Source organism: Mus musculus, chromosome 18 (assembly GCF_000001635.26).
Source record: "Mus musculus strain C57BL/6J chromosome 18, GRCm38.p6 C57BL/6J".
NCBI lineage: Eukaryota > Metazoa > Chordata > Mammalia > Rodentia > Muridae > Mus > Mus musculus.
Window position 1 is genome coordinate 57,220,463 of NC_000084.6, and position 27,189 is coordinate 57,247,651.

A 27,189-nucleotide genomic window follows, 5' to 3' on the forward strand; every position below is an offset into this window, starting at 1 on the left:
GTTAAATACCTAATAAAAAATGGAAAAAAAATACAAATAAGCACAAACAGATACCTGAAGTCTTTAAGCAGATACCTGCAAGAATAACATTCCTGATACGTTTGAAATCCACATCATAAGGAGGCTCCGAGCCTGGCAGGGGGCAGGAGTCTGGTTCTCATCTCACAACTGCCTGAAAGGACAGCTCCAGAGGATCTGACACCCTCGTGTGGCCTCTGTGTACACCTGCACTCAAGTGCACAAACCCTGACATTTGTGCATGTCTGTACTCATAATTAAAAGTTAACCTTTAAAATAAGTTCATAAAAAATGCAGGATAAAATGCTGTTAAACCTGAACTGCGTACAAGGCCAAATCTCCAACCTGAGTTTCATCTTAGGATATTTGTCTAGTCCTGAACACAGATAGATCTGGAAGCAGAATGTGTGTGTGTGTGTGTGTCCCAGAGTTCAAAAAACTTTCCAGAGTTTTCTGTTCCCCTTGACTCTGGCTATTGCTGTGTTTGAGTGCAATGCTGTGTTGGGTCCATACACCGTGATTTCTTGGATGAGTGAGCTGACTTTTTGTACCAGTTAAGGTGCAATCAGAGGGCAGAGACCATCGTAGATATTTTTGGTGGGCCATTGCTTCTGGAACAGTTTGAGATTTAAAGGAAAGTTGCAAAGATGTTCCATAGACTTCTCACTGTGCCATCTCAGAATCCTCTATCGCTAACCTCTTAAATACCGGACAGGTTCGGCAGGAATGAGAAACTAACATTAGCACATTGATATTCAGGGAATCCCATATGTCTCTTTGCCGGTCTCGGCATTTCCCACGTGTCTTAATCAAAATAACAAAGACAGCAGCGTGTGACAGTTCCCTTTCTGTTCTGGATGTCCTTGGGCCACAATGCAAATTGTAGTCATGTTTCCCCATCCTCTTCTATCTGCAGAGTTCTTGGTTTTTCCTTGTTCGCCCAGAGGAGGAGGACAGCAGAATCCCAAAGAGTAGCTGGTCCTCAGTCTATGTGTTTTGTCACTATCCTCCTCTCACGCCATCAGGAATTCACAGCACACCACTCAGGATGCCGTCAGTCACGTGGGTTCTTGGTTTTTCCAAAAAGGCATTATTTTTTGTCCCCTGCATTGCCTTGGAATCAGGTCCCTAATCCTAGCCTCCCCCTCAGGTTAAGGGCAACACTAAGATCCATGAGGGAGCACTTACATCGTTACTTTATTTCGCTACTGATAGTGTAGCCAGGTTTACCTCTTAGATGTGGCCCATCCATATTGATCTCTGAGCATCTCCTTACTTTTCTGGTACGATAAATTACTCCAGATGTATCTCGTGTTCTTCCTTTCTTAGGCCTTGATCTGGATGCTGGGAATGCTCCTTACACTTGGGGCCTAGAGTAAGCTGAAAAGGGAATATTGAATCAAAAATGTAAAGAGAATTAATGAATATAACAGGTGACAGGGATGATGAGAGATGACCATAGGCAAGCTGATCTGTAAAGAATATAGAAAAAGCACATTAGATAATAGCTACTACCCCTCAGACTGAGAAAAAAAAGTCCAAGGAAGTCCTTGGTCCGTGTGCTCTAGACCTTGTAGGATCGGCTCAGCCACACCACACAAAGCATCAGACGGAAAATGATGTGGTACTGTTCTGAGAGAACTCTCTAGAAATCTGCCCTACAGGTCACTCAAGAAACTTGTGCTTTGAGCAGTGTCTTTCCACCCTTACAAAAGAGAGGAAGTTGTCTGCCACTGGCTGTTGTTAGTCAATGTTCTGCAGGCTCTGGAGGCCAGGGAAGCTGTAAGCGCCACAAGAGCTTACTGCTGCTGAAGCCCCGTGGACTCCAAAGGAGCTGCAGGTGCCAGAGCAGCCCCAGAGTTGGGTCAGCTGAGCTAACACCCTGGGACAAGAGCCAAAAACCCTCTTCCTCTCTACAGTGTCTCGCCAGTGCCCTCTACTGAAAATGCTTAACTAACGTTCAGCCAGAGGACAAAGGAAAAGTGGTTAAAGGACTCACACATGCACTGTGTGTGTGTGTGTGTGTGTGTGTGTGTGTGTGTGTGTGTGTGTGTGTAGGCGTCAAGGCATACATTTTAAATGGGGACGCGATACATTGGTGACCCCTTGGCTTACACAGATACCGTATTTCTTCTTCTTCTTCTTCTTCTTCTTCTTCTTCTTCTTCTTCTTCTTCTTCTTCTTCTTCTCCTTCTCCTTCTCCTTCTCCTTCTCCTTCTCCTTCTCCTTCTCCTTCTCCTTCTCCTTCTCCTTCTCCTTCTCCTTCTCCTTCTCCTTCTCCTTCTCCTTCTCCTTCTCCTTCTTCTTCTTCTTCTTCTTCTTCTTCTTCTTCTTCTTCTTCTCACTTGAATTCCTCTGCAGCAATGAAATTATTCTGTCTTCCCTCCTAATTGGATGGAGCCCCATTTCACAAATGAGACTATTCCCCCCACCCCCCCCCCGCTGTCTTCTCCAACTAAGGAGAGGGTTGCATTCACTGTTACTTATTCTATGCCTTTCCAAAGTTAGTTACAGCTCTGCTGGGTGTCCCCTAAATACTACAGTTTGGCCCCTAAATACCAGCACTTTGTGCCTAAAATAAAATAATAATTGATATGACTCTGACATATTGCTTCTTTTAAAACTTGATTCAAATGGTCTTTTTGAAAAATCCCACACGTATTTCTCATTTCTTGGCATCCGAATGTGCATCCCTGTCTCGACGACTGAATGACACGAATCCACTTTACCTGCCTCCGCCTTCCTGCTCCTTTTCCTTTCCCCATCAATCTATCTGTCTAAGCTTCAGTCCTCTGTTCCTCTGCTCCTCCCACTGGGTGATAACTTCTGGAGGGGAGGATTCAGGTACAACTAATACGTTACTCTCCACTGTACTTGGCGTGTGGCTGAAATTATGTGACTGGATGAATTGTATGATTCTGAGAAGGTCACATTCATGGGTTCATTTTTGAGGACTCACTCTGAATGGTTACAGCGTGCAGAACATTGTGCTGGACGCCGAGGAATAGAGGAAAAAGATGAATGGCTACTAATCTCCCAGACATAGCTTCAGAGCAACGTAAGACACCAGACCAAAGAAAGCTGAATGGGGTTGGTATGGTAGAGAGGACTCTGAAAGGACAGAGGCAAGAAGGGCTCCTTGCTGTGCCAGGAACAGAACAGATTGGCATAGGACATGAAAAGATGACTGAGTATAGACTATTCTTCCAGAAAGTTCTCTGAGAAGCCATTAGACGTGAGGCTAAGAAGAGGCTTTGTTGCCCTTCTCAGAGGCTCTGAGGCTGGGGACTCAGTTGAGAAAGGAGATCAGGTAATTGAGGGAAGATGATTCTAGGTGGCACAGGACCCCAGCTCTGATGGGACATTAGTGATGTGCATACACTGTGTTCCCAGGAGAACAGGGAAGGAGGACCCGGAGCAGTACACATAGGTCCATGGGTATTCAGGGTGGACCTGAAGAGATTTATTTTTTATGGTCTTGCTCTCCTGTTTTGTCTGCCCTTTAAAACAGACCGGAGAGGTGATACACTGATAGAAGACGTGATAGTGTGGAGAAAAGTATCATCACACTGGTGATGATGATGATGATGATGGTGGTGGTGGTGACCTAACTCATCTTTGTCTTGCATTTGGTGCTCACCAAACATCATTGTGAAGGCACAGGGATGAACTCACTTAGTGCTATTCTATGCCATGGTTAAAAGTACAGGTCCTGGTGTGTGTGTGTGTGTGTTTGTGTTTACGCACGCACTGTATGCATGTGTAGAAAAATGGACTTGCCTGAGTTTGTGTATCTGCTCATGGTGGACGAAGGTTTGGATCTCATTCGGAGCCAGTACTTTTAAACCACGGTAGCGTGCTGTCTTTTGAAGCTGAAGACGTTAGTAAAAGGCAACAGATTAGTAAGACTTAGAGGAGGAAGAGCAGGAGGCGGGATGGAGCCTCCAGAGAAACATTATGGAGGAAAAAAAAACCTCTGTGCAAGATATTAGTTAGGGTTGATGAACTTTGTTTTTGAGACAGGGTCTCACTGCGTAGCCATGTTTGACAGGACACTTGTGTAAAGCAGGTTGGCCCTGAATTCACTGAGTTACTCCTGCCTCTGCCACCAAAGTGCGGGGATTCATGGTGTTTGCCATCACTCCTGGGCTGAACTGATGACATTTTATTAATGGCACCAGTGTGAGCTTTCCACATGTGTAATATTGAGAATGATAGCCCTCACTGTATCTGTGATCCTTTTAAAGCAGATGATTCTGTGTATGGTTTACTTTAGTGACTTTTAAAAAGATTTACTGTGTGTGTGTGTGTGTGTGTGTGTGTGTGTACGTGTACATACACCTGTGACTACATGTGCCAGCAGAGTCAGAAGAGGGCACTGGCTCCTCTGTACCCAGAGTTACAGGTAGCTGTGAACCACCTGTCACCCTGTCACCCGGGTGCTGAGAACTGAGCTTAGGACCTTGCCAGTGATCTTGATGTGAATCACCCAGCTCTCTCTGTGTGCTTCTGCGGTTCCTGAAGTCTTTCTTTATGTTGTAAATGCTGTGCCTTTCCTATGAGAGGTAGCCACACATTTGTTTCCTGAACCTATGAAATCTTCCTCATGATTTTATTTCTCCATTGTTCACGAGGTACAACTGAAAATCCCAAATAAGCCAATAGCCTGCGAATAGATACAAAAGCTTATCCCTCAAGCTCCTTATATTTTAGATTAAAACTGAACAAAGACAACATTGGAAATTAATTTTGGTTCAGAAAAACCCATAAGGGGTTTTATTTAGTCACTAATGGCATTTCTGGTGTTTGTAAATAGTGAAAATATTGCCTCAGAGGCAAGGCTGACTTCAGCATTTCCAGGTGCAGTGCAAGGAACAGTAAGGACCTTTTGAATTAGGCAGGCGTGCTGTGCAGCAGGGAGCAGTAAGAAGCTGCCTGCAGGGTATTCGAACGGAGGCATTTGTCTGAAAGATATTACAAGCCAGACGTTGTAAGGCACACAAAGCTGACATGCTCTCTAGCAAAGTCTGTGGTATAGATCCATTACCCAGACACAATAGCGGGATCGATGCTGTCTGAGGAGAGGAGGTCCTGTGAGCCCAGTCCCCACAGCCAGCAGTTAACGTGCCCGTCAGCCCTGTCAGAATCACTTTGGCAATCAGTTTGATGGAGCAGCCAAAGCATGAGATCACTAGGTGGGGGCCAATGTGTGTGTGTGTGTGGGATGCTAATGAGAAGTGAGAAGAGAAGAATGGTCCGCCAGATACACCTGAAGGCAGCTTGAGGATGGACCATCTGAGTCACACACAGAAACTGCTAATTCTGTCTTTTTAAAGGAGCCTCTACCTGGACTGAGAATCCCTACCCGAACTCTCCCAGTCCTGGGTCTTATCCTTCCTCTGTGTTCTGGGTGTGACTTCCTTAATGTCTAAACTAAGAATAAGATTACCTAGCTACTCCATAACCAGGTGAGTATTAATCAATGAAAATATGCGTAGCCTTCAGCACTGTGTCCCGCATCGTCATAATGGCAAGTCAGGGATGCGTGCAATACATTCATGGCAGACACCACTTTTACACACACTGAGTCTGAGGACCATCAACAGACAGAAGAGTCCTTTCAGACAGCTCATCGTGTTCTGTAGGTCATGGCCCTTCCTTAGCAAGACTCTCTTCTCCATATGGCTTGCCAGCGCGTTCCCAATACAAAATCCCTAGCGTGGCATTTATTTATTTATTATTTATTTATCTATTTAGTTTATTGCCTTGTTTGTTTTGCACTATTTCCAACCTCTGGGAAAGGTCATCTATACAAGATGCACACACATCTGGTTTGTCCTATTTGGGATAGAGTAAGACCACTACAGATGCTTGCATTTCTTGTGCTAACAGAGTTCATAGGCAGTGGCTGGAAGACAAGGCTGGGCTGTCATGCTGTTTAATTCAGCTCCACGTAATATATTCATTTGTTTGCAAACTTTGTGCAATATCCATTTACCAGCAAATCGGCCGGCTTAGCACTCCAATCGAACGTTTGCTCTCTATTTCTGCCGCCGCTCATCCCCATCCGAGGCGCCATACCCTCCTCACGGGTGACTGCAGTGGTATGTTTGCTGACTTCCTCATTTCCCCCTCGGGCTTATTAAGAATCAATTCTCTGTCTTGAGAGCACAGTGACCTTATAAAAATGTGCTTCTGAGCAGGCTCCTACCATCCCCACACTCTGCGCTTCGCAGAGTAATTCAGACAAGCTCCGGGATCCACCGAGCCTGCATGATCTGTCCTATTCCGCAGCTTCTCATCCATAGAAGCCTTCCAAGGTCTCCCAGTTTCCTCCCAATTCCAGAGCACACTGGTTTACTCTCTGCTTTTGCGTTTGCTATTGCCTCTGTCTGGGAAACTCATCGGAGCCTCTCATGGCTGACCTCCATATTCAAAGAGCGTCTCTTATTATTGTCCCGTTCTCTTTTCATTTTTTTAAGATTTATTTATTTTATGTATATGCGTGCTCTATATGCATGCACACTTCCATGCCAGAATAAGGCATTAAATACCATTACCAAAAGTTGTGAGCCACCATGTGGATGCTGAGATCTGTACTCAGGACCTTTGGAAGAGCAGCCAGCGCTCTTAACCTCTGAGCCATCTCTTAACCTTGAAAAATGGTACTCCCTGACAACATCTGCTATGTTTATTTGTTTGTAGCTCTTTGGTCTGTGTTTCCCTCTAGTATGTAAGCCCGATAAAATGTACACACACACACACACACACACACACACACACACGTGCACACAAACGCACGCACGCACGCACGCGCGCGCTTAGAAAAACAAAAGTACAAGTTTTTGTCCGTTCTGGGCATGCTGTAATGTTCATTAAGTTTTTGTGGATGGTGTGGTGGGGGGATGAAGACATAAATGAGCTGGGGGCAATAATGGATATAAACCTGAGGGATTAGAGGTAGCACTCTGTGTCTCTCACGGTGCTTTCAACTTAGTAGAAGAACCCAAGGCTGTGAACAGACAAGGCATCTTCAGGAGTCAAGAGAGAAATGGCCAAAGGCCTGCCAGAGATAAAGCATGGCCTGGAGTTGTTCATTCTGCTGCCATGGAGAATGTAGGCTCCAGTGGTTTCGGGATTCACTGTGGTTGTATGCAGCAAAGACTGTCTCATCCTCAGAGACTTATAGCAAAGGATCTCTCTTATATACTGATAGCTGAAATAACACTGCACAAGGTATATCAGATGTGTGGACCAGGGAGTGCTTTCTTCTCCAGAGAGAGATAATTACACTGTGATTTGCTGTAAGCACCAGGAATTCCTGGTGTGGAGAGGTGACTTCAGAGTGACGTCACTCTGACTTTTGATGTCACTCTGGCCTTTGACTGAGAAAACTGGTTCAGTCAGCCTCAGTGTGAAGTCAGAATGTCTACTAGTTTGCTCTCTGAAACTTTCACATATTCTTCCTCACGGGGAAGATTCTATAAGGCGATAGAATTTAGCTGCTAATGTGTGCCCGAATGGAGCATAAATAGCAAGAAATTAGGCAAAGGAATTCAGACTACAAATTATTCCAAAGCACATAGCAATGAATAGGATTTCATTAACCTTTTTAGACTCTCCTTTTTTCAAATAAATAGCAGGGAATAACTCAGTCCCGTATTTCTTTCTTTCTTTTTAATATTCAGATAGGGAGCAGAGGTATTAGTGCACCAATCTTTGTAATTTCCTTCCTTTAAATATATAAGAAGCACTTTCTGACCACAGCAATATAACCACATTACTCAAAGCCTGCTCAGCTTTGAGAGAAGTCATGGAATAGGCGAGATAGCCCTTAGCTTTGCTTGCTGTCTCCTCCTATTGTCTAGGTATCTGCGGATTCAGGTAGATCCACATGTAGTCACACATGTATTCTAAGTTGACTGAAATAAGGGGTTATAGATTATTTTACAACACAGTTGATGTCCTGACCAAAGCCAATGTCTTGTTTGTGATTGTGTCAAATACTTCTTGTTTAAATATTCAAAAAGAAAACAAACCCTTGAACCACCAACCAAAGATCATGCAGGGCCTGGACTAGATTCCCTACACATTTGTAGCAGATGTGCAGTTTGGTTTTCATGTGGGTCCCCTAGCAAATGGAGCAGGGGCTGTCTCTGACTCTGTTGCCTGCCATCTCCTTCCTGCTGAATCCCCTCCCCCTAGCCAGACTGCCTGATTGGGCCTCAGTGGGAGAGGATGCACCTAGTTCTGCTGCGACTCAATGTCCAAGGGCCAAGTGGTATGAGGTGGAGGTGGGGCTTCACCTTCTCTGAGCAGAAGGGAAGTAATGGAGGAAAGGGCTTGTGAGGGTGGGACTGGGAGGAGAGGAGGAAGGGGGCTTCCAGTAGGATGTAAAAGGAGTAAATACATTATTAAAGAGAACACAATCACTTCTTTCTTTATGATAGAAAAAAAAGATCTTTTGATTTGTGGAAAACCTTGTTTGCTTTCAGAGTCTGAACATTTGTGACTTTGCATGGAACAAAATAGGGACATTTGACATGTGTGAAACTAATGAAGGTAGGTGATAAGAAAATGAAAATATTTATCTTACTTGAGAGGCTATTCCAGTAGGTTATGTCATAGACGTTATAGGAAAATAGCTCCTGGCTGATGAGCAAATAGTTTTAGCTTAAGATCCTGGAAAAACTTGATGGTCTCCCTATCCATTACTGCCATATTAAGCTAATGAAGGCAACGTCAAAGAAAGCTACATTTTAATGGACTCATAATCTCTCCTGTAGTCAGAAAACCTTTGCTTGAGAAAACCATATTAAAACGTTTAAGTCATTCAGCCAGTATGGGGAGTCTTGGCTTATTTCCCTACTGTAGGGTTTTAGACAAACCATATAAGGCCCCTATGGCTTAGCCTCTAATGTCTATTTTCACAATGGCGGGTCTGCAAACTTAATCCTTCAATCTCACCTCAAGCCTCGCCTCTTCTGGGTAGTCCTCTCTGCCCTTCCTTTTTCTCTTTTGACCAGGGATGCCATGAAAGGAAGTGGAAGGGAAGCAGATCTTCTCTTCAGTGTCCTGTGCTCCTGAGGTGGTCTAGCCTGCTCTACTACATAATGAATTTTAGCTATAGGCTTCTGTCTTAGAAGTAGCCTGTGATCAATAACTAGAACTTGGTAGTCACAGAACAATGGCTAACAACATCTTAATAAGGAGTACGTGAACATAAATAAATAAATAAATAAATAAATAGCCTGAGTTTATAGCACTTGCTATCCTGTAATGGCGCCTATGGTTTTTATTCTCTTGACTCTCGACTTCAGGGAATCCATGTAATCCCCTCTCCCAGTTTTTACACACACACACACACACACACACACACACACACACACACACACCACCCTTTATATTCTTGAGGTTTTCCTGCCATGTGGATATCATCATCAAGATGTTTGCACACCGGCATACTAACATTTGTATTTATGTGCATTAAATTATAAACATCTCATGGCCTTTCCTTCTGGCTTGTGAAGTGAGACAATCGTACAATGAAGGTGTAAAAATTGCAGCCTAACCTTTAGCAAACATCTTTAAGAGCCATGAAGATTCTTTCTCAGCCAGTGAGGAAGATTAATCTGAGAGGCACGGTCCACGCTGATGGCTGGCATTCTGTCAGTGCTTGGAGAGTGAGGGTTTTTTGACGTGTGAAGGGCACAGGGTTTGATACTTTCAGGGGACCCGGAAAATACATTTTCATTGTTCTTTTTCATGGATGGAGACGCTTTACAAAGTTGTTTTATTTTTAAAGCCACTTGCTGTTTTGAATGACGATCTCTTCTTCTCCGTTAACAAAGGGAATGACACAGCTAGCGCAGTTGTGTTAGCCTGAAGCACACAGGACAGAATCACAGGGAGATGAAAGCCCAGATGCAGGAGGCTTAAGAAGAAAGGGTGCGTGTTTCAGCAAGAGCCATGTTGAGTTTTTTTCTGTCCTCGGAGGCAGGGGGAAATTATTGTGCCTTGAAAGTGACTCATTTGTACTTTGCCCCTGCATTAGATGGGGATAGAGGTGAGTTTCCTTCCGTGTTAACTTCTCTTTTGACAACACATTTTCTCACCTTTAAAGGACCCTCAGCCAGTCCTCATGCAAATCCCATTTAAGTCGCGGCACCGATCTCTGCTTTAATAGGCACTTGACATTTCTGAGTTAAGGGTCCTCAGAGCCTCCTTGCTTCAAGCAGCGAGCCTGGTGTGTCTGGTTATGAAGCACAGACTGGCATCTTTCAGCATGGTGAGTGGAAGCACTGAGTGTCAGTATGTGGTAGTCACATCTGCCTGCTCCCTCCTCCACACCATAAGTGCGTGGTAGAAAAATGTCTCCTGGGCTGGTAACCCCTGCAATCCCACAATTTGATTTAGATCCCAGAGGTATTAAGATCATATTTAAAAAATAATTCTAAACCAGTGCTGAAGAGATATGCCAGTTGGTAAAGTGTTCACCTTGCCATGATGAAGAATTGGAGTTGGTGTCCAGGATCCACATGAAGGGAGACAAGTATGAAGGTGTGTGTCTGTAATCCCAGTCCTGGGGGGTTGGAGAGAGCTAGACCCCAGAATTCACTGAGTAGCCAGCTAGCGCACTCAATACATTCCAGGCCAATAAGAAACCTTGTCAGTGATGATGATGATGATGATAATAACAACAACAACAACAGCATGGCACCTGAGAGACAACACCTATAGTTATTCTCTGGCCTCTACACTCATGTACACATGCACACATAGAAATTCAGATTGGTGCAGTTCATTTAGGGTTGTCAGATGTAGCACAAACGCACAGAAATGAACGCTTCTGTCAGAGTATAATTCCCAACCAACGTCCCAAGAAAAGGCCTTTTTAGTTCACAAAGTCATTCAAAGCCTCTTCTGCACTCTTAGATAAATGAGGTAAGCCACGTTGGTGGGATTGTCTAATACCCACTGATTTGATGAGATTGTCTAGATTTTATTTATTTGGCCTATTTCTTTAAGTTGGGATGGAGATTAATATGGAATTTTTCTGTGTCTTATATTTATGACACCCATGTACAATCCTACACTGGTAGACACCCAATAACCAACTAAGAAGTGTCTAAACCTGGGGGCGTTATTTTTCACTTTTCCTTCCTTGTCTGTTTCATACATGTATTTAATGAGTCGAGGTCACTCCGCCCCCATCGGTTCCTCTCATCCTCATCTCTTTAACACTGAAACCCGTCTCCTCCTCCTCCTCCTCCTCCTCCTCCTCCTTCTTCTTTTTGTTTTTTTTTGGTTTTGTTTTGTTTTGTTTTTTGTTTTTCGAGACAGGGTTTCTCTGTATAGCCCTGGCTGTCCTGGAACTCACTTTGTAGACCAGGCTGGCCTCGAACTCAGAAATCCTCCTGCCTCTGCCTCCCGGGTGCTGGGATTAAAGGTGTGCACCACTACACCTGGCTGAAACCCGTCTTCTTAACAGTCCTCCACCTTACACGTCTTCTTTCCGTGTGAGCCACTTTGCTTAACTAGAATTGCCTGTAGGGGTATGTAGGAGGAGCCATTGAAGAATGAGGAATTTATCAATGGCTGACTGCACCATTGAAGAAAATGTACCCTCGCCCAATCACTAGTGTCCAAGTACACGATGTATCTATGGTATGTGTACAAGCTAGGTGTTGTGTAGGTAACCACAGCTATAGTGCATTCCCCATGGATGCAACAAGTATGCCATATCCTGAAAAACATCTTTTTGTTGCATATTTTCCTTCCTTTGGCTTTTACATTCTTTTTTTAATTAATTAATTAATTTAAATCCTAAATGCTGTTCCCCCTCCTGGCCTTCCCTCAAAAAGTTCTTCCCTCCATTCCCCTCCCCCCACTCACCTCTGAGAGGGTGCCACCCAAATCACCCAGGGGCATCACATCTCTACTCTCTTGTGATGGTTTGTATATGCTTGGCCCAGGGAGTGGCACTATTAGGAGTGTGGCCCTGTTGGTGTAGGTGTGGCCTTGTTGGAGTAGGTGTGTCACTATGGGTGTGGGCTTTAAGACCCTCATCCTATCTGCCTGGAAGTGAGTATTGTGCTACAACCTTCAGATGAAGATGTAGAACTCTCTGCTCCTCCTGTACCATGCCTGCCTGGATGCTGCCATGTTCCTGCCTTGATGATACTGGACTGAACCTCTGAACCTGTAAGACAGCCCCAGTTAAATGTTGTCCTTGTAAGAGTTTTCTTGGTCATGGTGTCTGTGCACAGCAATGAAAACCATAATTAAGAATTCCCTCTTGTGAGCCTTTGTGGAGATAAAAAGATGTTTCACTTAGAGACAGGTATCCCATCAGTCTTGAGCCTCTGCATTAACTTTTACCCACTTCAGTAAGACAGAATTAACCTATGGATATAAACATGAGTGTTTGGATGGCAGTCTGACATCACGACCACTGAGCAAAACAATAGTCGTAGATCTCCCACCTATGACCTTTGACACCCCCACCCCCACCCCAGCCATGAGCTCTTGGCTAAGTTTTACAGAACCAGGCCTGAGTTTCCTTCTTTGGAGCGGTAAACCCAGTTTTTAACTAGCAGTTGTAAATAATACATGAGACAGTTCTTTCTTTTCCTTATAGGCCTGTACATATTTCAGGCTTGCTTTTAGAGTTACTAGATAATTTATATTTAAAATTTACATTATGAGAATCAAGTTGGTCATTCCGGTGTGCATGATTTCTGCCAAACAATCAAACAAGTATGGAAGGTATGGTATTCTAGCTTTACAGACAACTGGAGATGCTGTTCTAGCATTCCTTGAGTCAGGTTTTCCAATTTGTGGAACCAAATAGTTGCTGCTAAAATCTGTGCCGTGTCACATATAACAGAAAGTAACTTTTGTGTTATTAACACGTTCTCCCATTCGCATTCTGTAAAAAGAAAATTAGATACAACAAAATCGGAAGACTTGCCCAAGGTCCCGTAGCTATCAGTAGAGGTGGACCAGCTAGGGCCTCAGGCATACTAATATAAAATGTTATAGCCTCTCTGCGTGGCAGATAATGATTGAAGACTTCTGTAATAAGATGAACTTCATAGTAAGCATCACCTAAAGACAGAATGACTTCATCCTGCCCTCCCTCATCCCAGCACAAGAAATTCTGGGATCAGACAATGCTTTAATGTTCTTATTCCTTCTGCAGAGAGAGAGAGAGAGAGAAAGAGCCTCTCAATTTGGCATTTCCATTTGCTCCTAGTTGTCTTCTTTCATTGTCGTTTAGCAACATGGAGATAAGAGATTCAGTATAGCACTTCTATCTGCTCAAAGACAACTACTAATGCCTTTCCCCCTTTTTTAATACACGAGAGATTCTGCACATGGGGGGAGGGCTAGTTCTTATAAAACCCAAACTGATGAAGCTGCTACTCTAAATCCCAAGATCTGTTATTCTAGGCAAAGCCAAGTATTATGTCTCAAGTAAACAGCTGTGAGGTCTTTGCTTTGAGACCTTATTGTGAATACTTACAGAAGCTTTGAATCTGCAGCGGGGCCGGTTTCACAAAAGGTGCCCTGTGCTTGGGTGGCGTGAGGGAGGACTGCAGCTTAGAAGCATTGGCTTGGAGTTTTGAACCCTTGCTTGCAAGTCAGTGTTGAATGATTCTGGGCGGATTTCAGTTTGAGTCCATGTTACACAGCAAAACATTGCAGTAATTCTAGCTGTCTAATTGCGTTATCACAAGGTTTTAATAAAATGCCTCCGTAAAGCCCCTCTAACGCCTAATACCTGTTAAAACTCCTTTCATATCTTTTCTTCCAATGATTGATTTCTTTTCTCCCCCAAACAGTGGCCTCTTGTATTTCCATGGCACACATGTTTGTTACTCACTTACAATGAGCTGTGATGTGGAGAAGACACCATCTTTTGCCTGCCTGGGACCTTGTATGTATGCAGTACTCATACATACAAGCAGGCGAACAGTTACAGACATGAAATAAAAATAAATAAACCTTCAATGCAGAAGCATTTTTCTTTTCTTTCTTCACTTTACATCCTGATCACCCACCCCCATCTTTCCTCTCCTCCCAGTTCCATCTTTACAAATCTCTCTCTCTGCCTCTCTCTTCACAAAAGAAGAAACCCCAACTTGGGTACCACTCCAACTTGGGTACCACTTCACCCTGGGACATCAAGTCTCCATAGGCCTAAGTGCATCTTCTCCAACTGAGGCCCAATCAGGTAGTCCAGTTAGAGGAAGGGGAACCAAGGGCAGGTAACTGAGTCAGAGACAGCCTCCACTCCAATTTGTTAGGGGACCCCATGAAGACCAAGCTGCATATCTGCTACATATGTATGGGGGGGGTCTAGGTCCAGTCTCTGCATGTTCTTTGGTTGGTGGTTCAGTTTCTGTGAGCCCCCATGGCCCAGGTTAGTTGACTCTGTAGGTCTTCTTGTGGTCTTCTTGACACTCCTAGCTCATTCAGTTCTACCCCCCACTCTGCCAGAAGACTCCCCAACTGCCACCTGATGTTTGACTATGGGTCTATGCAGCTGTTTCCATATACTGGTGGATGAAGCCTCTCAGGACACAGTTATGCTAGGCTCCTGACTGCAGGCACAGCACAGTATCAGTGGTAGTATCAGGGATTGCTTATCTTACGTGAGATGTGTTTGGGCCAGTCAGTGGCTGGTCATTCCCTCAGTTCCTGCTCCATCTTTATCCCTGTGTATCTCCTAAGTAGGACAAATTTTGGGTTGAAGGTTTTGTGGGAGGGTTGATGTCCCCCTCCATCCACTGGAAGTCCTACCTAGCTACAGGAGGTGGCCACTTCAGTCACCATATCCCAAGCCGGTAGGAGTCTCAGCTAGGGTCACCCCCATAGACTCCTCAGAACCTCCCCATCCCAGGTCTCCAGTTACTTCCAGAGATGCCCCGTCAGTTGCTGTCCCCTTCCCCACACTCCCTCTCCCCACACCTGATCCCCATTCCCCTCCTCACCCCCTCTCCTACCCAGTTTCCTCCCTCCTTCCACCTCTGATGATTGTTTTGTTTCCTCTTCTGAGCGAGATTCACACATCCTCCCATGCACTTCCTTATTAGTTTCCCAAAATAATTTCTTAAATAGTGGCTATCAGTGTCATACCATAATGGGCCATGTTAAGTAAAATGCAACTGTACATTTTCTATGCACCTAAAAATGCCATTTTAACTTCACAGGCAAAATGGCCTCATGAAAGGTGCTTGTGGTTTGCATGTAGAAATTCCAGGTAGGGTTTGAAAACTGATGTTACATCTTACCATTTGGGTATTTTTAGACATTTTATTTGGGTGCCTTAATCCTTGATGTGCTAAACGCTGTAAGGATACCAAGCTTGCTGTGGTGCAAAGTGTAAAACAAACCAAGTACATCTTAAAACACAGTGTATTGTTGCTTGCTCTTCTCTTACTGCCAAGAACGTATGTATTGGGAAACGGAGGCAACCTTGCTAAACCAAAAGAATACAGGAAAAAAAAAACGTGCATAATCTCAGGCCCTAGGAGTATCTGCTGCTGACATGTTACTGTGGAGTCCAGTGTACCCTCCACCTCTCCTGCCCTCCACTCCGCAGATATTAAACCCAGCCAAATGCTTCCACTGATATTTTGCATTCTAAACTTAAATTAATGGCAGTTCCATCTAGTTCATTGCTAAAATTGGATCACATGATTTATACTGTTTTTAATCTACTTTTTATAATTATGATATTGCCAAGATTCTAGTTCATTAACTATTCTCTATATCATTTTTAATTGTGCACACTGGTCTGAAGTATAATTATTCCCGTTTTTTTTTAACAGTCTCCTGTTACTGGAAAATTAGATTATTTCTATTTTTTATTAGAGAGAGTGCTGCAATAAATAGCATTATAATTTGGGAAGAGCAAAACGGCATAGGTTCTGGAGATGGGTGATCTGCACTTCATGCCCCATGGCCTGTAACTCTAGACAAGCTACCCAGACCTTAGCTCTCTATGAAACAGGGATGAGAGCACTTATTCCTCACAGTCTCTGCATTACTCCATCTCAAGTCTACAGAGACTGTGGACACATTCCAGTGTATTTCTGTTTAGACCTCCCCCAAACTGTGTGATTAAACATGGCACTTGAACTGAAGATAACTGGTCAAATTCTGCATCAACATATGGATCATCTCTGCTTCTGGTCTCCATAATGTCAACTCACCCTGGAAGTAGCAGGAATCAGAGGAGAAAGTTGGCTTTTGTACCGTAGACTGCACAACTCACTGGAAAGTATTTAAGTGCTGACACACACAGATGGTAAAGACAACTTAGGAAGGATATCGTGTTTGAATGCTGCCCGGGCTCCTGGGCTCTGGTGGTTCTCCCATGGTCGTCCCTCCGCAGACTTCTGTGTCTGCAGGTTCTGCCCTCATCCTCAGCTCCTGTTGACACAAGGCTCACACTGTGGGGTCTGTGTATCAGTGGCTTTGTAGGAAAATACAGCCCAAGGCATGGAGGCCGTCACTTCAAAGCATGCCATAGTGCTTAGACACAGCCAGGAAATTAACCATGTCGGCATATGATATTTCTTTGAAAGCCTGCATCTCTCTCTCTTTTTTTGATGGTGACATTAGCAATTTCTATTATAAACTCATTTCTATAAGGGGATGTGTTAAGGTTCCCTCCCCCCACACCCCTCCTTTTTGGTTAAATTCCAGGAAATCAGAGCTAGTGCCGGCCTGCCTGCTCTTCTGAGAAAATGTTGAGTGGGATGTGGAAAGGCTCATGGAGGGCAGAGATGGGCCCTGTTTCCTCAGTACCTACTTCTTCATATTGCCACTCTCGTGGCTTTTTAAACCATATTCTGTATTCTGTGACATGCGTGTGCTTAGCCCAGCTCTTGTTACAGTGTCACAGTGGAAAACAGGCCCTACAATAATTCATCATAGGTTTTAAAAATATTTTAAAACACAACCTTGGTTTCTTATCAAGGTAATTTCATAAGATAGAATTGCCTTTTATACCTGTCAGCTCCGTTTCATTTGCGCCTGAGAGGAGGTGGGTATTTAACCCGAGGCTCCCACAACTTGACAAAGCTATGAAAACTCTGGAGAGAGTCTAGCAAAGGAGAAAATACCAAGTCCTGGAGAACTGAGTCTTTGGTATGAGTATTTGAGCTGCAATGTGTAGTTCTCTAAAGAATGAGGTCAAGAGGTAGCGAGATGGTTCAGTGAGAAAAGGGCTTGCCGTGCAAAGCATGAGGGCCTGAGTTCAAATCCCCAGTCTCATGCAAGAAGACAGATATGGCAGTAAATGCCTAAGGCTAAAGTCAGAGAGAGAGAGAGAGAGAGAGGATCTGAGGGCTCACTGGCCAGTCAGTCTAATCAATCCCCGAGCTTCAGGTTCAGTGAGAGATCCTGTCTCAACAAATCAAAACACAAAACGAAAACAAACTAAGGCATCGCAATAGAGAAAGATACCCACATCAGCCTCTGACTCCCACATAGAGATATATGTGCCATACCCCACAGAACATAGAGCAAGGTAAATGTTACCTTTACGTACCAGAAATAAGACCATTTGTAACAGGATAGGAACCAACTAGAGTATTTTGGAATTAAAGCAGAAGAAACATATTTTTGAAAAGGATGGTGGATTTTTCTTGGGTTGAATTAAGATTTTCCCTCACTACTGATGATTATGAAACAGGGAACAGGTAACGCAGGGCCACATGCCTTTCTTCAGAACACTTTAAAAACAGGATGCTCATCTCCACCTAAAATACAGCACCATGTTTGTACAGTTTTAAAAGAGTGCGTCTTTCTTTTAAGACTAAAACTTAACAGTTTTAAAATTTCAGTGTCCTAAGCTACGAGTGACAAAAGAAAGAACAGATATGAATAATAACTAGGTTTGGATCTCATTTTAGAGTTAGCACCTAATCTTATTTTGCGAAAGAAGATTGTGTGCTTGTAGGTAATTGCTTTCTTCATCTGCCTTAAGTTCAATAATTCTCGCTCATTGTTTTTAATTCTGTTAAAGTGTGTTTATTAAAATACTAATGAGACCAAAGCCGTGCTGATTAAAAAATGGAATTATTCATTTAAACCTTTTGCTGTTATGAAATCCAGGGTAGCTTATACTGTTGGAAGATGGAGCCTAGGCTTCCGGTGGGTGAGTTGTTCGCCATGTGCTCAGAACTGTTGTTTTCAAAAATATTATTCTAGGTCTGTTGATCTTAAGAGGTATTCAGAAAGGCAATTTGCCCTAAGAGTTCTCGCTGGTGTGCGTACTCCCTGGGGACAGTCATAGTATCTAATAATAAATGAAAACTGTTGGGGACATGTGCCAAGCAAGGTGTATTTGTGTTCCTCTTGGGTTTCAGGATGGTTGGGTTGGGGCCGTGTCATGCTCACTAATGTCTACTGAACAGCCACCCTTATTCAAACCTGCACATATAATATACCCTTCAATTTCTACTTCTCCCGTTTGCTTTGTATGGTTGCCTGTGCCTGTTATCTTTTGGTGTGTTGTCTGTTTTCAGTTCTAGGTTGGATGTACTTTTTAACTAGGCCACACCTTTTATTCCACCTTTCTCTTTCGCGCCCCTGAGCTTACCGAGTGACAAAAAATTTCAGTTTGTATCTTTGCAAACCCAGACTGCAGAAGGGCCAGACAGATCTTTAACATCTTTAACATGGCTTCTGGTCCATGCTTCCTTACCCTGTCACATGGTGGGTGCAGGCAGCTCTTTCTAATCTGAGCAGTTGTTCTTCTTCCTGTTCTGTCTCCTTGCTTCTCCTTCTCAGTCTCTTGCTGCCTTTTTCTCACACCAAAGATGGCTCCATCTTTCCTTGCTTAAAATTCTTCAACTGCAGACCCTTGCACAAAAGATGCCGTCCACCTGTACAAACTGCTCATCCTCATTTCACCCACCCCCAGCCTCTTTTTCCTGCCACTCCCTTTGCCGTCTCTCACTGGCCCATTCATTACCATGGCCGCATTAAACACCATACTCTGGGTTTAGGGAACAGGAAGAGCAAAACCTTGGAGCTGGAAAAGAATATGGTAATGCGTAAGCAGTGAGGTGGAGCCAGGTGCCCTAAGCACCAGCTTTGTGTAGTGCAGCTGTTGATGCTGGAGCCTGGATGCTCAGCTCGAGGCTGTAGCAGAGTGGCTGCGTAGCTTTTGGGAAGGTGAGTTCAATCCCCGTCTGTATGGTGGCTCCCACTTGGAATCTCAGCACTCCTGGGGTGGAGGCAGAAGTTCAAGGGCATCCTCTGCTACATAGCTTGAGGCCACCCCGGGAGGCGAGAAACTTTATCTTAAAGAAAGAAAAGAAAGGTGCGCAGATATCTTGTATTACAAAACACCCATGGAAGGAGTTACAGAAACAAAGTTTGGAGCTGAGATGAAAGGATGGACCATGTAGAGACTGCCATATCCAGGGATCCACCCCATAATCAGCATCCAAACGCTGACACCATTGCATATACTAGCAAGATTTTATCGAAAGGACCCAGATGTAGTTGTCTCTTGTGAGACTATGCCGGGGCCTAGCAAACACAGAAGTGGATGCTCACAGTCAGCTAATGGATGGATCACAGGGCTCCCAATGGAGGAGCTAGAGAAAGTACCCAAGGAGCTAAAGGGATCTTCAACCCTATAGGTGGAACAACATTATGAACTAACCAGTACCCCTGAGCTCTTGACTCTAGCTGCATATGTATCAAAAGATGGCCTAGTCGGCCATCACTGGAAAGAGAGGCCCATTGGACACGCAGACTTTGTGTGCCCCGGTACAGGGGAACGCCAGGGCCAAAGGGGGGGAGTGGGTGGGTAGGGGAGTGGGGGTGGGTGGGTAAGGGGGACTTTTGGTATAGCATTGGAAATGTAAATGAGCTAAATACCTAATAAAAAATGGAAAAAAAAAAAAAAAGAAAGAAAAGAAAAGAACAGTGGTAATGTCATGAAGAAGGCTTAACTGTTCTCACCAAGGAGAGCAGAGTGAAGAACCCAGGCTCACACTCGATACCCTTCTTTCTTTTTTTTTTCCTCCTAGCTTGTGATGGTGATCACTGGGGGCCTCACTGCAGCAGCCGATGCCAGTGCAAAAACAGAGCTTTGTGTAACCCCATCACCGGTGCTTGCCACTGCGCTGCGGGCTACCGGGGATGGCGCTGCGAGGACCGTTGTGAACAGGGCACGTACGGTAACGACTGTCACCAAAGATGCCAGTGTCAGAATGGAGCGACCTGTGACCACATCACTGGGGAATGCCGTTGTTCACCTGGGTACACTGGAGCCTTGTAAGTTGGTGCGCTGTGCAGTCGCACCGCAAATACTGTGTGCCTTGACTTGCGCTGCTGCCTCAATTGCTATTGCTGGGTTGAGGGTCCAGGCTCCTCACAGATGGAGGGACCAGCTGAGATGGCCACTAGGGTCCCCTGCTGATTGACTTTCGAATGCTAAAGCTCAGCCAAGATGTGAGGACCAGCCTCAGGTTCATCGGATGGTGTGCGAATGAGGGTATTTGGGGGTTACCGTGGCAGGCGTGGATTTCTGTTGAAAATCTCCCACAATTCCATCACTGTCTAGGAATAGTTAATAGTGGTCCAGGTGGCTCTGCCCTTGTGGTAATTAAGTAGATATATCCGGGTGGATCCAGAGCCCAAGAAAGAAGACTGAAATGTTTGCATGGAATGAAAGTCAAGAACGTGAAAGGTCATTGGAGTCATTGGTGCTCATGGTCACACATATGTCATTATGCTCAGAAAAGTGCACATATCGCATCCACTAGGATGTATTGCACAGGTTTATAATAATAATATTAGTATATAATAAAATAATTATTAGTAGTAACATTATTATTATTATTATTATTATTATTATTATTATTATTATTATTATAGAACACTGAAGTAACTCCTTAATCTCCATGACATTATTTTGGGAAGTGCATTCTTTGGCTTGCTCCCCTTAACAGAGTTTTTAAAATGCAAAGTTTGGCATGAAAAAAAAAGAAGTAAGAGAGAAAAATCTTCTTCCCTTACTGAGAAAATTATTCTCGTAAATCACAGAACTAATAGTTGTGGAAATGTAGCTGATTAGGTAAATATGTCCTGCTGACAGTGCTAATGTCTATAAAGTAGAGCTAAAGGAAAAACAAAACAAAGCAAAACAAAAAACCGCACTAGCCTAGAAAACCCCAGTTTTCAGAAGAATAGATTAGCGTCTCCAACTGCTTAATTGTTAATATCGCTATTGTGGGTTTTCATCAAGGTCAACATTACACAGGGCTGTAGGAAGCTGGGAAGCATTTGATCAGAGCAAAACTCGGGTGGTTTAGTGGGGAAGTTAGAAGCGCAGTGGAGCTAAAGGAGTGGGGGCTTTTCATTCAAAAGAAGAGGGTGCTGAAAACTGTGACCAAGCACACAATGGGAGCATGTGGCCATTTAGACCTAGGCTGTCTTTCAAGTTAGAACAAACTTCCAAAGGAAAACAGCTTGAGCTCCAGCTCAGCTTTGTAAGCCGTCCAGGGAAAGGATGCTCTTCTTCCTGGAAGTCTAGAACAGGGGCGCTTTCCCTCCACTTGGAAGTTCCCTGGATGGATGGTGGGGTTCATGCAATGCAAGTCTAAGGATCTGCGTTTGGATCTCCAGCACCCACGTAAAGAGTCGGTGCAGTCTTTGGTGCCTTTAACCCTGGTGCTGGGAACCAAGGGAGGGAAGAGACAGAGACAGGATCCCTGGGGCTTGCTGGAAACCATCTAAGCTATAGTCAGTAAACTCCAAGCTCAGTGAGAGACCCCAAGGGAATAGGTTGGAAACTGGTACAGGACACCCTACATCCTCCTCTGGCCTCCACATACATACATATGGGTACTACACACACACACACACACACACACACACACACACACACAGAGAGAGAGAGAGAGAGAGAGAGAGAGAGAGAGAGAGAGAGAGAGATATGCAGGGAGAGAGCCCAAACCAAACCAAGGACCCAGTGGTCCATTAGGACATTTCCATCCACTCTGATTAATGTTCTGATTAAATTAGTAATTACTGAAGGAGGCAAGGTTGTATATTTCAGGGTTCTGGATGACATCATGTCTGTGACTCAGAGGATCCTGTACCTGGATAAATAATAGTATCTTTTGTTTCACTTAAATCCCTCAGCTGTGAGGATCTTTGTCCTCCTGGCAAACATGGTCCACATTGTGAGCAGAGGTGTCCCTGCCAAAATGGGGGTGTGTGCCACCATGTCACTGGAGAGTGCTCTTGCCCTTCTGGTTGGATGGTAAGTGTCACTTCCACTCCCAATAATCACACATTCCAGGACACAAATAAGAATATCATGTGGAGACATTAGCACAAAGGCAAGTAGCACTGGTGGCTGTGACTCCCACACTGGGCATACACAGCCATTTAAAAACAAATCTCCCAGTGCAGAGAAGCCAGGAGGTCACTTCATCCTGTACTTGTCTGTAGAGTGTATTAAGAGCCCTCATGGAAGCAATAATGACCATGTACTGTGCGTTTCCCCCAAAGGAGAAGAGAAGCACTTATCTGATCTCACAAATGACAATAACCGATAAACACTGAAATCATTTAATAACTGTCTTCACAATTGTACCCATAGATTACCACTGTCTATAATAATGTCCCTCTTAACAGGATAAGTGTCACATGAAAATATTAGGCTGTCATATAAATCTGAAGAAACACTCAAGTAAACCATGCAGATCCAGGACTGTAGAACTTTCCAGAGAGTTTAAGAATAAGCCACCCTCAGCAAAGCTTCCCTGGAGTTTGAGCATACTGCGTTCTCTCTATGTAGGGATTCTATAGGCCTACTGCTATGTGGGATACACAGTGTGAAAGCATTACTGACTGTACACGTGAAACCAGGAAACAGAATTAATTCTCATCCTTCTGAGTTGGTTTATGCATGTCTGCTTGAAGAAAGTAGTGTCTTACCAGAGCAGCTTACACTGTTATTACCATGTCTGTCCAGGAACTCTTCTTGAATAGCTTCTAGTGACTTCTTGACTGGCAGGTCCACTAGGACTCTCTGTTCTCTCTCTACTTCATTTCTCCAGAGCTTTGACTCTCGTGACTGTCCCCCTCTCTATCTTAGCCTTCTTTTGTCCTCTGCTTCTTCAGTGGCCGACTCTCCCGCTTCTCCCACTGAAGGGCTCTTCCTAAGCTGTATTTTCTACAGAAACTTCTCTCAGGCCCATGGCTTTAGCGGTCATCTGCTGTTCTCCTGGAGCCTTTATCTTACCTTCCCTGAGCCCAGGGATTTGTAACTACACTGTTAGTTGCTCCAACCTTGGTAGACTGTAGTCACAATGTCACCAAATATCCGGGCTTCCTTTCAGCCATACTTTTTACAGACAAATGCAGGCGTTATCTGAAATTATTCTTTATTGTAAACAAAGAATATAGACCCTTAAGATATAAGGGAGAATTTTATCAAGACCACTGGGGCATACATACAATGAATTGATCAGACTCATGAGGAAGATTACAAATTGGCCAAAATCTGATTTTTAAAGCAAAGTGTAGGAGCTAGGTAAGGAATGGAGTTAGAGGGTGTGGCCTTTTGTTGAGGGCTAGTGGGTTGTAGGAGGCTGTGGAAGGATCACTGAGGTTGTTTTAGCAGCCCCTGCAGAGCAAATGTTAGGAAACTAAACCTAATATATATATATATATATATATATATATATATATACACCTCATATACCTCATAATATAATATATAATATATATATACACCTCATATACCTCATATACCTCATATATATATACACCACACACACACACACACACACACACACACATATATATATATATATATATATATATATATATATATATATATATATATATATTTATACCTCAGCCCTTTGGATCTGAGTGCAAGTCAACATCTCTTAGAAGCCCAAGCAGAAGTGTCAGATTAACTTTGTGTCCTTCTCTCAGCTCCTGTATTCAGCCTACTGCTAAATCTAGCCCTTGTTGGCTTCTTGGCAAGGGAACACTCTTGCTACCTTGGCAGTGTCCAGGGAGCTCCAAGATCTCCGGGGGAGGAGCTGCAGGCATTTCACTGCTAGGGCCTTCGAGTTGCCTCATCTTGAGGTGGCAGTGTTTCCTTGATACCTGGAAGTTATGATGTGGGAAAGTCATAGCCGCAGCCTGGAACTATGAGTTCAAAGGCAGACAGATGAGTCTACTCGGTGGGCCCCAGAATCTGCCCTCAGCCACTTCCTCTAGGCCGCAATAGATATTTCTTAATAGAGGCTTCCAGTCTTGCTTTCCCCTGTGAATAACTGAACTCCAAGCTTAAATTTCTCCTTTACGACATATTGTATTGTTGTGTTAGATGTCTCTAAAGGTAAACTGGCCTTCCTATCACACACACACACACACACACACACACACACACATACACACAGGGGCACACACAACATGTATATCAGCCAATAACACCATCGTCATAATTCTGCTGCTTGGTCACAGTAGGCTTCATTCAAACCCAACATCTCAGTAGCATCCCTGGACATTATGAGAGACCATTATGGGTCGTTAAAGTCAGACCCTGAGAAAGTGAATATTTGCACCAGACCCCACCACATACCAAACCTTGCTCAGCCGTTCACTGGTACTTGTTCCATTGCTCCTTCAGCAATGTTATTATATGTCATCAAGTGCAGTGGCATGCACTAGAGCAGAGTTATTAGAGCTATTTTTATATCCGCTCTTCTCATCACCCATGAACAAACTAGGCAAAGGTAAGTTATTTTTGACTCTCAGTGCTCAGCACAATGCCTGGCATGCAAATGATTTTCAGTTAAACCCTAACCTGAACCATCTCTCAAAAGCTTTTATGGTTCCAAGAGCCTGTGGAAGAATCTTTCCTGTTTGTGGATAGCTAGAAACCACCAGAGGGAACTTAATTAGCTCACCAACTGCCTTTGTGGGTAGCCAGTAGTTTAAAAAAATGTACTCCTTACGCTATCCAGAATAAACATTTAGCAAACCATCTGGTGTTCCAGCTAGGCTCCAATTTCAGAGTACACACAGTCTGTCCCCTTTGAAAGAGAGAGGATAATGAAAAAGCATTAGGGAAATCCTACTATGTTATGTTGTTTGCACTAATTATGACTCCAATAAATATTCTATTGATTATAACTCCAATAAATTCGAGTCCATAAGCCCGTTACATAATAAAGTAGAAAAAAGTGGAGTATTTCACTGATAGACTGAGATCTTGGAGTCATGTCTTCCTTTCATAGACACAGAATTGGAATACACATGGCTGTGCTTGCTAAGGATAGGTCCTAGGTTAAGGAGAAATATCCTACTGACTGGTTTGGGTTTTCTCCTCAAGAAATAAGTTTACCTCAGAAATACTTATCGGACCTGCTTGACAATATGTCTTTTCTTCTGAAATAGCAGTTAACCCTGCAGAAGTCTTCCTTAGGTGATGTTATTGCTAATTCAAATACACAAAGTTTTAATCTTATGCCATATTAATATCATATCATAATTATAATATGATGTCGTGTTAAGAAAAGAACCTAGTGATAGCGGTTAGCACCTAGGGAAGCATTCAGATGCTCTGTGTGCTCCAGATGTTGCTGCTTATGCAGGGGGTGCTCCGTGAGCACTGCTGACTTATGTCCATGTAAGGCCCAGAGAAGAACACTTAGGAGGGTTTATAGATCACTAAGGTTGCATTAATAATTCTATGTAACTTTAATGTAAGGTTCCCTTTTTAATAGGAAATTTTCTTAGAATCATTCTTCCGATGTCTTTGAATGTATCTCGAGACACAGTCGAATTGAGTCAATAGGACAGTTTGAGATTTCTCACATTTTAAAGATGGTGAACATTTTTGTGTTCTGAAACGCCCTTCATCTAATTTTCTCACAGCCTTGTCCCCAAATCTCTCCCTCTCTCTCTGCTGTCCCTGTTTTCTTCCTCTGCCTTCCCTGGTGCTGGCTGGTAGCCCATCTAATTTTCTGAGTCTCTTTGAATTCAGGGCACAGTGTGTGGTCAGCCCTGCCCTGAGGGTCGCTTTGGAAAGAACTGTTCCCAAGAATGCCAGTGTCACAATGGAGGAACGTGTGATGCTGCCACAGGCCAGTGTCACTGCAGCCCAGGATACACAGGGGAACGGTAAGGACACACTCGTGTTTCTCTGACTGCTCATAATGAATAAGATTCTAATTATCCTAATTAGAAGGAAAGTTTGGAGAGTCCAGGGAGTGTGCTCAGCATCATGTGTCTATAACTGCTATCTAATACTTCAGAAGCATCCATGAAGTCTAAAAGTGTTTGAAAACCTCTATCCTCATGGAGTGTATAGAAACCGAGTCACAGAACAATAATAATGAATTGGAGGAAATCAGAGAGACGTTAGAAAAAAAGACAATAAAACGTCAGCTGGTCACAACCCATGACAAAGGTGTCATTTGAAATGTTGAGTGTTCAGCAAGATTTTGCTGAAAGGACCCTGATATAGCTGTCTCTTGTGAGGCTATGCCGGTGCCTGGCAAACACAGACATGGATGCTCACAGTTAGCTATTGGATGGAACACAGGGCCCCCAATGGAAGAGCTAGAGAAAGTACCCAAGGAGCTGAAGGGTTCTGCAATCCTATAGGTGGAACAACAATATGAACTAACCAGTACCCCCAGAGCTCGTGTGTCTAGCTGCATATGTAGCAGAAGATGGCCTAGTCGGCCATCATTGGGAAGAGAGGCCTTTTGGTCTTGCAAACTTTATATGCCCCAGTACAGGGGAGCACCAGGGCCAAGAAGTGGGAGTGGGTGGGTAGGGGAGAGGGGGGTAGGGGGGACTTTTGGGATAGCATTTGAAATGTAAAATAAGAAAATACCTAATTAAAAAAACAAAAAGAAAAAAGAAAGAAATGTTGAGTGTTTAGGACAGACACCTGACATTTTCAACATTTTTAGATAGATTTGAGATATGTGGAACTGGCATATGAGGAACGGGGTGATTGACAGGTTGATTTTCAAATGGAACGTGTACTTACGGTCTTATATAAAGTATAGCTTCCTTTTCATTGCCCAGAATATCCTTAAGAATGTTACTCACTGGGGACAGAGAGAGATGGCTCCATGAGTAAATGCATAC

General features: G+C 43.8%; 1 protein-coding gene across 1 annotated transcript in view; it reads left to right on the top strand.

Annotated features, from left to right (window-relative positions):
- Positions 1-27,189, top strand: part of Megf10 (multiple EGF-like-domains 10) — a 164,378-nt gene that overhangs the window by 87,373 nt on the left and 49,816 nt on the right. The window contains exons 6-8 of the mRNA NM_001001979.2: positions 20,082-20,328; positions 22,201-22,321; positions 26,072-26,208. Coding sequence (NP_001001979.1) covers positions 20,082-20,328; positions 22,201-22,321; positions 26,072-26,208 — 505 coding nt within the window. The remainder of the gene's footprint in view (positions 1-20,081; positions 20,329-22,200; positions 22,322-26,071; positions 26,209-27,189) is intronic.